Below are 13,812 nucleotides of genomic sequence, written 5' to 3'. Positions count from 1 at the left end.
AAACGAGCTGAGAACATTTCTCCACAAAGCAATTATTTACAATTAGGTGAGGAAAGGTATGTGGCATATTAAATGGAGTTTATTATTATGTACAGCAGGGATAGCAAGGAATTCATGGGGTGCAACAAAAGCCAAGCAATTTACAAAAGCAGACACAGTGCAGACTTATCCCATTATATCTTCTACCATCTTAACTTATGCTCTGACAGACACCATCACATACACACACACATGAACACAAATGAAGATTAGATAGCCAGAAGGAAGGAGAGCAGATGAGGACTTGTATATATGTATGTAAATTATATATATATATATATATATATATATATATATATATATATATATAGATATAGGATGAGTAGGAAGTAGCGCCCGATTTCTGTCAGTTGATTGTTTGTTTGCCATTTATATTACAGTGAACAAGAAGGTAGAAATAAATGAATGACATGTTTATCTCACCATTTATTCAAGAAAAAATTATTACGGAACTCTACCAAGCTCTTTTACTTGCAATTTTCAAAGTGCCCTCCCTCGTGATCGATGCACAATTGCAGCCGAGCAGACACAGAGCGGCACACACGTCTGCAGAGTTTGATATCAATTTTCTCAAACTTTGCAGTGATTTGAGCCTTCAATTCCTGAATGGTACGAGGCTTTTCACGATAAACAAGGTCTTTCATGAGCCCCCAAAGAAAGAAATCTGGAGGTGTAAGGTCTGGAGAGCGTGCCAGCCACTCGATCGGGCCGCAGCGGCCAATCCACTTTCTGGGAAAGTTTTCATCAAGCCTCTGACATAAATAACGTCCATAATGAGGTGGAGCTCCATCATGCTGGAAATAACAGTCCTGATCTTGTACCCTGGGCCAAAACAAGGTTTGCAGCATATCCAGGTAAATTTCTGCAGTGACAGATCCCTCAAAGAAAAGGGTCCAATTATTCCTAATGGAGATATGGCTGCCCAAACTGTCACTCTAAGTAAATTTACCTCCTTCTCAACTGTCACTCTTGGGTTATTCGCAGCTCAGTAGACACAATTGTGTCTGTTAATTGTGCCATTAAGCTCAATTTGGTGCAAATTCAGTAACTTTCCAAACTCTCAGCAATAACCTGCAAAACAAAATCAAAAATAAATAAATTACGAAAATTAATAATCTGCAAGACGATTATTAACATGACTTCCCAGAAAGAATCTGACAGCCGAAAAAACAGTAATCGGGCGCTACTTTTGACTCACCCTGTATATATTGTTGTAGATTTCCCGCCCGTCGGCGTGCGAACGACCGCGTCGAACCAATAGCAGTCGCTTCGCCCACCGAACGGACAATCCAGTCGCGGCTTTCTGGATCAACGCCGGAAACCAGCCACGGGTGTGTTTGTAACCACATCACAACCTTGTCCGCACTCTACCCGCGCTTCAGGGTCCGATCGCCAAATCTTCGATTTTCCAAATTATTCGTGCGGGCAGGTTACAGAGAGATTGTACCTCAACGGGACAACTTGGAAACGAGCCGCTTCAGCAGCTCGCTACCTTTTGGGATAACCGAGCGGGGTATTATTGCGCAGTCCCGTTGGACCCGATCACTTCACCGGCTATTTAAAAACCAACTATATTCCGAGTGCAAGATGGCAGCTTAATTAAGGGAAGAGGACGCAACGAACAGGTTTACATTCACACAAGGACATTTATTATAATAAAGCACGTATGCAATTAAACAAGGCAAAACACGTATGCAATTATACAAGCAACAAAAGCACGACAAAAGAACTACGACCGTCTATACGAAATGCAATGCAAACATTTACAGCACACAAAGCACTTAACAAATTCCTACTTGTTAGACGAACCCACGGACACACGTCCGTGCGCGCGCGTGCGCGCGCGCGCGCACACACACACACACACACACACACGTAAGAAATGGTGGCAGAGGCCTTTAATAACGGGCTCCAGCTCGGAGGACAGGTGAGCTGAAACCCAGAACCTATCTTGAACCTCTCCATCTCGTGTGGTCTTCAAGTTGTTTGGACCCGGGCTCCAGCGAGAGGGAGCTGGATCCAATCACCGTGAGCATCGATCCTTCCCAAGCTCCCGCGAATCCTCCCGTGCTTCTCAACACGTGCTGGTGAGACGAGGTGCTGATCCTTCCCGTCAATGCGTCGCTACCCCGAGGGACCACCTCCAAGAAGAGGTCGATGAGTCGCACCAAGCTGGGAACCAAAATGGAGAACAAAGAGCTCCACGAACCAAGAAGAAGAAGAAGCCACCACTCGCAGCTCAAACCGAGCGACCAGCTCAACTCTCTTCCAAACAAAGTAGCTCGAAGCAAAAAGCTCTCCCGAGCCAAACAGAAGCCGAAAGCCCACTGAACCACCAAAGCAAAAAGCCTCCTCCCGAGCCAGGCCGCAGCCAAAGCTCACTGAGCCAGCTGACGCAAAAAGTTTCCGAAGGCCTCAACCCTAACCCAAGCCAAACAGGACCGAAGGTCTGCTGAGCGACTACTCTCTGCTGAAGCAAAAGCTTACTCATCAACTCCGAACATGAACAAAGAAAAGATCTCCTCTTATCCTTCTCCCACCCTTCCCCTGCTCCCGGCGTGACTCATGACTCATGCCCTCGTGCTCCATCCCCCGCTCATCCACGGGTGGGAGGGAGTTGTTGACATCATGAGTCACGGGATGGCAGGGTTCTTCTTCCTCTTCGTAGAAGAGGGGGAGGGATGTCTCCATTGTTCATTCCCGAACTATTAAATCGATCCGCAGCGCATCTCATCGATTTCTGAACATTTAAACAATGGAAGGTGAGCTATTTAGGGAACAAGCACTTATCGACATAGCTGCCTCAAGGAACCTGAATATTGTGTGCAATTGAATTCCCAAATTCGTAACAATATGTTGGGTCGCCGAAATAGGTGACCCTTATTGTCAGTAATTCTGTCTGTTTGTTTAGATGTTTGTTCGTTTGTCATCAGCATAATTGGTAGTAAATGTGGGCCGATTTTGACCAAACTCCGGTGTTAGGTACATCTTACGACCTCGTGCTTTGGAAATTGTGATGGTTGCTTGGGACGCTTTGGTTCCCGAGCAACAACCGAAAAACCTTCAAAATCGGTACCGTTCACGCGAAATCAATTCCGAAATACTTTACGCGAAATACTTTACCCGCAGCGCCCCTACAATTAGGATATGCGCGAAAATTGGCGAAAGTTGAAGGCCCCCTAGCGACCAGGTGAGTGCATCAATATGAATGAAACTTTGCAGGTTCATGGTACTCAATGAGTACTACAACTTTGCCTCAGGACATATTGACCGATTCCGCTTAGATCAGGGGACAAAGGTCAATTTGTGCAAAAATCGATAATATGCGAGAGCTGGAGGTGCCTTCGCGCCAAATGCTACACCTCCTCGGGTTATGGTTGGATGGTCATGAAAATTCACACTAATCATCTGGAATACATTGTGCACAAACGATCGAGCCGGATTTTCGATTTAGATCTTTGTTCACCCACAGCACTCCCTCGAACTTTGGGGATCTCTGATTTCAAACGGCATTTTCGGTACTTTTCATTTTCGGTACTATATATATATATCCCCGGTTTTCCTCGGTCGAGCCGGACCTGGGGCCACCGCTCACAATTAGCGTTGTGGTACGGTGGGTTGTTTTATAACCACAAACGCCACCCAGTTAACCACGAGTTCCAGTGTCCACTGTGTTATTATTCCGTGTAACTGGAGGTCACGTAGTTACCTGAGCGGGGAACGCCACTCGGCAAAGCACCAATGTTATCTCAATTAGATTTTAATTAGGGCGGCCGATCATTTTAACCGCTGGTGCGTGCCGACTATTTTTTGGTCAAGTCTGTGGTAATTTCCTCCCAGTCTATCTCGGTTCGAACAATGCTCGACCAATAGAAGGAAAGGACAAACGCGGACAGGTTGGAAATCGACAAATAATTTATTAATAATAAAATATATAAATTAAAATAACTTTTTATTTGCTGAGGTAAATAAAGAATGGATTTCAAAGCAAAATCAATCAAAATGCCAGGAAAGAGACAAAGAGCAGATGCTTATCGGGGGTTGACTGACTTACTGCTAAACACACACAAGGGTACCCAACGGATCATTCAGGGGGAGGGAAGGAGAAAGAATCATCTCGCTGACCAGAAAGTCGTCTGTGAAGCGAAAACGTCCTGAAATGCGTACGTGTCACGTCCGTCGCCAGCACCCAGCTTTGCCGTGCACCCTCTCGCGGGCAGCCTTGAACGGCAGTCTAAGTCTAGAGGGCACCGAGATCGTCCGTTGCAGGTTTAGACTCTGGTGTTGTTGGTGACCGACCCGTGCCTCACTTGTTGGCGGCGCTGCTCACACCCACACGCGCACCACACGCTCGCTCGCCGAAGCACTGGGAAGGACGAATTGTTTCGTCGGCGCTGGTCAGACACCCGCTTCTTGCTCGCTTCTCTCGCCCTTTGCTTTTTCTCCTCACACTTTTCTCTCTTCACGCTTTTTCTCTTCTCACGCTTTTCTCTCAGAACGTACCTCTCGCTCATTTTTATATCTCCGGGCCGTCTCCGTGGGGTGCCATCCGCCCCAAGCTCACCCCGCCCCATTGGCGCACGGTTACCATGACGACCTATGCGCTCCCAAAAAATGCGGGTGTCGGAGCTCACGAAAGATTGCCGCTGAGGAAGAATGGGGGGCAGGCTTCAGAGCTCGTGAAAGAAATGTGTGTGAACGTGTCGGTCGTAAAGAAAAAAGCTTCCCATAAGAGAGGGGATCTATCCTTTACCCTTCTCAACGCATCACATTTAAAATCCCATTCGACATGGGGATGGGGCTAATCTGAACATGCTTTTAAGGAAATAAAATGTTTAATAAACATGTCTGAGGACCTGGATGTGTGGATGCATTCATCAGACCGGATTCTGAAATATGTATGTATATGACAGCCGTCACAGCTTCCGAAGCTCCCACCCCCTCTCAACATGATTAATCGTAAGTATCATTATTTTAAACTTACGTTTCACATTCACAAGCCCCAGATATATCCTTCCTGTCAGTATTGAGAAGCACCCAATCCTGATAAACAGCCCAATTACTGGTAGTGATCCATTGGGTGTTCGTGTAGCACATGCCCGTCCACTCGGCCCTTGCACCGACCCACACGTTCGGGAGTTTGCAGTATGAGCAGATACCCATTCAGGGAATTTTGAAAGTTGTCCAAGTCTTTTGTTGTGCAGAGGCACTGCCCTTTCTCTCATCTTACTTCAGAAGCTTGATGAGCTGTTTTAAGTAACAATCGGTATCTACCACGGACAACATACTTTATGGTGCCCTCGACACCGACGTATCCCGGTGTTTCTGCACATGCGCACCGAGTAATCTGGGGCAGAATGCCATTTAGAAAGCTGCGTATTGCATCGAATGGCTGGGGAAATGGTACTGAGCGCTGACCGATGAAACAAAATGGACGTGCAAGTGAGCACGGACTCGGTTGATTTCACACCCTCACTTTTAGCAACATGAACCGACTGTCCATACATATTTATGGGCAGACATTCACGAGCAGAGAAGGCACAAAAGTGGATAAGGGTAAGTACAACTTCAATCAAACATTTTGGTTTTGAAACATTTTGTATCCCAATTAACTTTTTCACCTTATTACTGCATCCCACACCTTTTAATCCTAATATCCTTCTTTCCATTGATTTTCCTATTTTCTTCTTGCCTCTTCTCCCCCCCCCCCTCCCCAATGTCGTCCTCTATCCTATATTCCTCTTTCAAGTCTCTTCACTGCTGTTCTTCCACTGGTTGTGTCTGGCCTATTGACTGATGATCCTGGACTGCATCCATTGAGGAAGTTTTATTGATGTATGCTTTCTTCTTTTCTTCTCTTTCATCAAAGCTATGGTTCATTAAATTACAATCTTTTTTTTCTTTCCTACTTCTGTTTAAAATCATAAATAAAAAAGTCAATTTATAAAAGACATCTTTCCTTTCCGAACTTAACATTCATCCCATCGCATGCACTAACTTGTGGTTTAACCCTTCACATAATCCTTTGGGTTTAAAACTATTGCAATTGCTATTGTAGCCGTTCATGCATCGCACTTCACTTTACATTTTGGAAATCAAATTCTCCAAAAAGATGGAGATCAGAATGGGCAATGTTTCGACCATATGGAGTAGTTTGCGGGTACACGTGCCACTTCACACTAACTATCATTTCGATAGGATATGAGGTTGTGCTTAGTTATGAGGGACGTTCAAAATGTCCTGCAAACAAGAAACTCACAATAGTCCAAGATGTGCCAAATGAAAAGGGAAATGAGGTGTGTATATATATAAACAAACAACAAACATTTATATATTTTCCTCCTGATTATAAATATTTGGAAATTGCAAAATAAAAGTAAAATGTTCAGAAGTCTTGGATTTGTATTGTATCTTGTCCACTGAACCTTTAAAACATCCCTCATGCTGGAACATGATGTCCATATGCAACAAATGATGATGAGATTCATTCTACCTGTCGGCAAGTCACTGTACCACGATTCATTTAATTTTCAACATGAAGGATCCATTCATAATCCTTTTCTGAGCAATTGGTAATGCTAATTAATTATATTTCTTGAGTTGTGCTTGAGTCCTGATGCTTGACAGTGACAGACCTGGCTGATTATTTTCAGTTACAAAGGCCATTTGAAAAATTCAAAGTATTTGATCTCCTGTGAAAAGGTCTTTGGCCACCACACTTTTTTCACCAATTTATAATTCCTCTCTCGCAGGTAATATAAACCCACAATGCTCAAAATATCAAATTTGATGAGGCTCAAAATAATCGTTTGACACCAAGAAGGCAATTACTAGAGAAATATCCTGCGCCCAGAGAAACGTTCTGCATGGAGTATGGTCCCAATGGATGGATGGATAACTCTACTTTGGACATGGTTTCATCCAACAATGGACGAAAGCCCTCAATGTTAGACATGAGATCAGGGCCGTCCCTCTCGACAAGACATTTCTTGAGCTTTCGATGCAGTCTGGCATCCTGTATTACTCTCCAAACTCCCTGTATATGGCATCCAAGGCCATCTCTACACTTGGCTTACTGACGTCCTGTGGCTGTCAACAGGATATTTTCATCTCCACTCCCTATCAAGGTTGGAGTGCACAAAGGCAGTGTTCTGGGCCCAGTCCTATTCCTCATCTTCATCAATGACTCTCTGGAAAATCCTCTTTCTATTTTTGCTGATGACTCCACCCTCTGCCGTGACATTCCTCATCCTTCAATTTGGCAAACAACAGCCTCTTCCCTCTCTGCAGACCTTGATAGAATCACGAGCTGGTAAAACACTTGGAATATAAGAAACTGCTTCAACAGCACTGATGCTCTGTAAAGAGTATGGTATATCGAATGAAATCAAATATCAAGAGTATGGTCCATCCATCCATCCAGATCACACTCTGTGCAGAGCGTTGGTGCTGCCGAAGCAGTCTCCTTGGCTATTGGGCACAAGCCTGGATGAGTTGCCACTCCGACACAGTATACCAGCAAGCTGGCACTCATTTTGCCAACCTCAGAAAGATGACAGGCACAATCAACCCCACCTGGTATTAATTCAACAACCGAATTGGGTTTGAACTCAGGATCCAAGGATCCCAAGCCCAACACACTAACCACGAAGCCAACACCAGGCATATATGGTACATCAAATGATATCAAATATCAAGAGTGCGGTACATCAAATCAAGACCCAATCACGTCTCTCACCCCTTATTACAAAGAACAACCAATCACCTCTCACCTAATCAATTATCTCCAGGTGGGTAGGATCTTTATGATTAATTCTCACCAAAGAAACCTTCATAAAACAACCAAGAAAAGCCAGGCAGGGATTGAGGATTAGTGATGGAAAGACAGAGGTCATGGTGTGTTGTAAGACTGGAGCAAAAAGGGACAATATTGTAAATAGAAGGGGTAAAGAGCTGAAACAAGTGGACAAATTGAAAATACCTTGGCTTCGTCCTAACGGACGAGTGAGGTTGTGAAGTCGAAATGCAGGATGGAGGGAAGGCAGCATGAATAAGGTGAAAGGAGGTTGGTGATATCGTTTATGATAGAAGGACACCGAGAAAATTGAAGTTTAAAATGTACAAGACGGTGATTAGACCGGTTACAATGAAAGGTGTAGAAACATGGGCTTTGAGACAAAGGGAAGAGGAGTTTCAGGCTAAAGGGGTTATGAGGCTTAAAAAACAGAAGACTGTGGTGTTAGAACATATTCCTTCAACCATGTGATTTCCCTGATAGTCACAGCTACAAATGGTTGACCTTCCGGTGCCTCACCACACATTGATCAAGATTATTTAACCCCCTCCCCCCCCCCTTTAGATTCTTATGGTTCGTCCAACGGTTTTTTTGCAGCTTTCATAAAACTTAGCCAATGTCCTCTTTGGTTATTCACCTGTGTACGCAGCACCGGTTTAGGAAATGGAAAAAGTAAATGCTGATGTACTTTGACCAATCAGTAAAAAGGGAACCACCATTTTGTACAAAGTAGTGTATTTACTCCTGTATGAGAAACCTTGACATGGTGACTAAAGTACTGTTTCTCAGCTTCTGAAACCTAGACGTCAATGACACTATCATTTACATTTCTTGTAATTGACCTTGGAATGAAGAGGGAAAAAAAAGTTTCCTGATTAACTCACTTTTACACTTTTCTTGTGAACTATTAAATTTCAGTCTTTATCCTTATTTTCCATCATTTCACTCATTTCTTCCTGACACTGTGTTTTACCTCCACTCACTGTACTTGTTTCTGAATTCCCTTCTCCATCCCTAGGATTAACTTGATGGTGAAATCCTCCGATGAGAATGAAGGAGAGAATCGGAGAGAAATGGTACCGACCTGTGACATAATTGGAAATTATTATTCACTATAGTTTGTGAAGGTTTTTTGGTGTGACATCCCTTTGTACCGCAGCAGCTTTGATTGTTTCTTGTTTCCATCTAAAATCTTGCTCATGTTGAGTGAACCTAGTTTCACATCATATATATATATATATATATATACATACATATATATACATACATATATATATATATATATATATATATACATACATATATATATATATATATATATATATATATATATATATATATATATATATATATATATACATACATATATATACATACATATATATATATATATATATATATATACATACATATATATATACATATATATATATACATACATATATATATATACATATATATATATATACATATATATATATACATACATATATATATATACATATATATATATACATATATATATACATATATATATACATATATATATACATATATATATACATATATATATACATATATATATACATATATATATACATATATATATATATATATACACTGCATGTGTTTGGACAATGTCTGATAATATCCTTGTAATAAATGCAAAAATGCACCGATGTCTACTAATGTCTGCATCGTACATGTCACTGATCTCTCGGGTCCGTTAAGAGCCTTCTATCAACGAATGAAAATCACTCATCACCATGAGTTCAACGCACACATTTATCTATCTATCTTCTAGATATTGTTGCGGGGCCGGGACGTCGGCCGACGAGCTCGACCACCAGATGGAGAAGTAGAGTCGGCTCGACCGATCGCCGGGAATTCAGATTGTCGCCCCGGATAAGTCCGGAGTCGACGGGTCCTTTGTTTTGGACCGTGAAGGGTCAATATTTCCACCACGTGGTACAGGGTGATTTGCCAAATCTTCAAAATACCGAGAGACCACGTGGCGATCTACCGAGTCTTCACACCCTCGACGGAACTTGTACGGAACGAGATGCTTAGTGCGCTCGTTCCTTGTGCTATTCCGAGCGGTTTAATCGCCGAGAACCGTCGGTCCCGATTGTCCCGTTACAAGGGCCACGGCAGTGGCCTTGCTAATTTTCCCCAGCACGTGACACGCTCAGTCAATGAAAGAAGGGACGCGAACGAACTGAAAACATTCAACAAATGGGGGTTATTTATACAACAATAATGGGGGGATTAGGGAAGCACATAAGAAGCAGAATAAAACCGTATAAAGCAAGGCAATGATATACAGCGAGAAATCACTTATACAGTTCAATACTTACGGACGGGCACCAGAAGCACACATACGCACACAAACACCCAAATAATTGGACCGAAAGGTCTTTATTTGGACCTCCAACCCGAAGGACAGTCGGCTGAAGATCAGTGTAGCTGGCTACCTGGCCGCGAGTGCGCGGCTGGGTGTCCACTCCTTCTCGGGGAGGGGGGGGGGGCGCTCCGGTCGCTGAAGGACGGGCCAGTGCAGCCGAACCCGGCTGAGGTGAGACGAGGTCGTGTTCAGCTCGTGACCATGCAGAGGAGGAGGACGAAGATGATGGCGACAACCAAGCCCAGCCAGGCAGACTCCAGAGACTCCTTTTTGCGAGGATCCTCTGCTCCTTTTATCCTCCCCGGCATGCTCGCTCAGGCAGACATTCGTTTCGCCATCTTCTAGGTGTGGCTCAACCCCTCCCCCACTTGGCGTTTTTTCCAATTGAAATGGTGGGTGGGGGCTTAACCTTTCCCCTACTAAGCGTGCGGAGGACGCTGGGAGCTGAGGGTCTCCGCTTGGTGTTCGGGGGGTGGGAGTTGACCTCCCCTACTAAGCGCGGGGGGCGCCGGGAGCTGCGGGTTTCTGCTTGTTGTTTCATTCCGAGCTGGAGTGGTCCGCTCTGTTGTCGTTGAAACGACAAGAAATCCTACTACCAAAACAAATCGCAGCGCATTTACATTGATTTACCAATTAGACAAGGGAAAGGAAGCTATCTATAAAACACATACTTACCGAGATATCTGAGCTAAAGGACCTGAATGTTGAGTGTGCTCATGGCTTCCAGATTCGCAACAATATTAAATACCAGCAAATATCACCAGTTGCTTTGCTGTATGGGATATTAATGGAGGGAGAGAAGAGGCAGGGGAGGGCAAAAGGAGGGAAGGCAGAGAGAATAAAGGGAGGGGAAGGGGTCAGGGGAGGGGAGGGGGACAATGGAGGGGAGGGAAGGGAGGGGAGAGGACAGAGGGGAAGAGAGTGGAGGGAAGGGAGGGAGGGGCAGAGGAGAGGGGACAGAGGGAAAGGGAGAGGATAGAGGAGTGAAGAGAAGTTCGGGAGGGGGTGGGGGAGGTGGGGAGACACATGCCTCACCAAACATTGCTATACACTTATACAGGGAGGAAGGAGAGAGACAGAGAGACACACAGAGAGACAGAGACAGAGACAGAGACAGAGACAGAGACAGAGACAGAGACAGAGACAGAGACAGAGACAGAGACAGAGAGAGAGAGAGAGAGAGAGAGAGAGAGAGAGAGAGAGAGAGAGAGAGAGAGAGAGAGAGAGAGAGAGAGAGAGAGAGAGATATCGCCGGCGTATCTACCGTAGAGAGATATCTCCAGTATCGCCGGCGGTCATTTCTTCAGTTTGGACTCCTTCATTTTCATAAAATTCATCGGATTGCAGCTGAGAACTTGAAGCAGACGATCGATCCCCTCGTACCACCGATCAATTCTCTGCGTCTTCACAACGACAGCAGCACGTCCATCTGCCTTCTCCTCAGTCTTCTTCCTTTTTTTTCTGTGCCACTCTCATGCACGTGGTGACGGTGACGGTCGGGCTGCTGACTCATTACGTCACGTGTCGAAATGAAACAAAAGACAGATGTTGAAAGAAACTACTTCGACAAAATCAAAACATTTCTAAAACCTAAAATGGCGACAAACGTGTTGAATAAATATGGATGCTAAGATGTACCGACTATCGGGATAAAAAAAAGTTTGACAACATCCTCGATTTCGTTGAAACGACTCCGGTTTTGAAAACTGGAGAGTAATTGTCGGTATTTATTTCAACAAAACGTGTATTTCCCCCAAAATGTGGAGGCCCCAATTTTGTGTAGGCCCTGGATCACGTGCTCGACTCGCTCGGCCCTATCTTGTAAATAGATTGACGCTGCAGATGCTGTTGAAGGAGCTGTGAATGGATTCGAACCTCCGAAGCCCAGATTCTCCTGGATCTTCTTCACATCCATCTCACGACACGTCGTCCCTGATTTTAACAGAGATCGGGAGCCGCGCTTGTGCTTTGACCCGACATGATTAAATGATCATCTTGTCCAACACCGTGTCCAGGGCCGGATCAACCACGAGGCCCGTGAGGCCCGGGCCTTGGCCTACGAAGACCTTAATCCGGCCCTGCTTGTGGTTCCCTCCAAAGTATACACAGTACAGACACATCCATGATGATCCACATCCCAACACCCTATCTGATGGTTCCCTCCAAGGTATATACAGTACACACACATCCATGATGATCCACATCCCAACACACTACCTTATGGTACCCTCCAAGGTATATACAGTGTACACACATCCATGATGATCCACATCCCAACACACTACCTGATGGTTCCCTCCAAGGTATATACAGTGTACACACATCCATGATGATCCACATCCCAACACCCTATCTGATGGTTCCCTCCAAGGTATATACAGTACACACACATCCATGATGATCCACATCCCAACACCCTATCTGATGGTTCCCTCCAAGGTATATACAGTACACACACATCCATGATGATCCACATCCCAACACACTACCTGATGGTTCCCTCCAAGGTATATACAGTGTACACACATCCATGATGATCCACATCCCAACACCCTATCTGATGGTTCCCTCCAAGGTATATACAGTACACACACATCCATGATGATCCACATCCTAACACACTACCTGATGGTTCCCTCCAAGGTATATAAAGTGTACACACATCCATGATGATCCACATCCCAACACACTACCTTATTGTTCCCTCCAAGGTATATACAGTGTACACACATCCATGATGATCCACATCCCAACACCCTATCTGATGGTTCCCTCCAAGGTATATACAGTACACACACATCCATGATGATCCACATCCCAACACCCTATCTGATGGTTCCCTCCAAGGTATATACAGTACACACACATCCATGATGATCCACATCCCAACACACTACCTGATGGTTCCCTCCAAGGTATATACAGTGTACACACATCCATGATGATCCACATCCCAACACCCTATCTGATGGTTCCCTCCAAGGTATACACAGTACACACATCCATGATGATCCACATCCCAACACACTACCTCATTGTTCCCTCCAAGGTATATACAGTGTACACACATCCATGATGATCCACATCCCAACACAGTACCTGATGGTTCCCTCCAAGGTATATACAGTGTACACACATCCATGATGATCCACATCCCAACACACTACCTGATGGTTCCCTCCAAGGTATATACAGTGTACACACATCCATGATGATCCACATCCCAACACACTACCTGATGGTTCCCTCCAAGGTATATACAGTGTACACACATCCATGATGATCCACATCCCAACACACTACCTGATGGTTCCCTCCAAGGTATATACAGTGTACACACATCCATGATGATCCACATCCCAACACCCTATCTGATGGTTCCCTCCAAGGTATATACAGTACACACACATCCATGATGATCCACATCCCAACACCCTATCTGATGGTTCCCTCCAAGGTATATACAGTACACACACATCCATGATGATCCACATCCCAACACCCTATCTGATGGTTCCCTCCAAGGTATATACAGTACACACACATCCATGATGATCCACATCCCAACACACTA

General features: G+C 44.5%; 1 protein-coding gene across 4 annotated transcripts in view; it reads left to right on the top strand.

The window, feature by feature from the left end:
* Window positions 1-9,078, top strand: part of LOC147029266 (RILP-like protein 1) — a 50,906-nt gene extending 41,828 nt beyond the window's left edge. For 2 of the 4 annotated variants that reach the window (XM_085880207.1, XM_085880206.1), the window contains 2 exons: window positions 5,789-5,874; window positions 8,853-9,009. In XM_085880207.1, the coding sequence (XP_085736333.1) occupies window positions 5,789-5,873 (85 nt within the window). In that variant the 3' untranslated portion in view covers window position 5,874; window positions 8,853-9,009. Of the gene's footprint in view, window positions 1-5,788; window positions 5,875-8,852 lie in introns of all 4 variants that reach the window. The other 2 variants (XM_085880208.1, XM_085880209.1) reach the window with 2 other exon arrangements.
* Window positions 9,079-13,812: the final 4,734 nt, after the last annotated feature.

The sequence above is a fragment of the Eptatretus burgeri genome, chromosome 4 (genome assembly GCF_056783735.1).
Source record: "Eptatretus burgeri isolate ZD-2024b chromosome 4, Ebu_testis_v1, whole genome shotgun sequence".
Lineage (NCBI taxonomy): Eukaryota > Metazoa > Chordata > Myxini > Myxiniformes > Myxinidae > Eptatretus > Eptatretus burgeri.
Note: the sequence above shows the minus strand (reverse complement) of the source record. Positions and strands in the feature narration are given on the sequence as shown.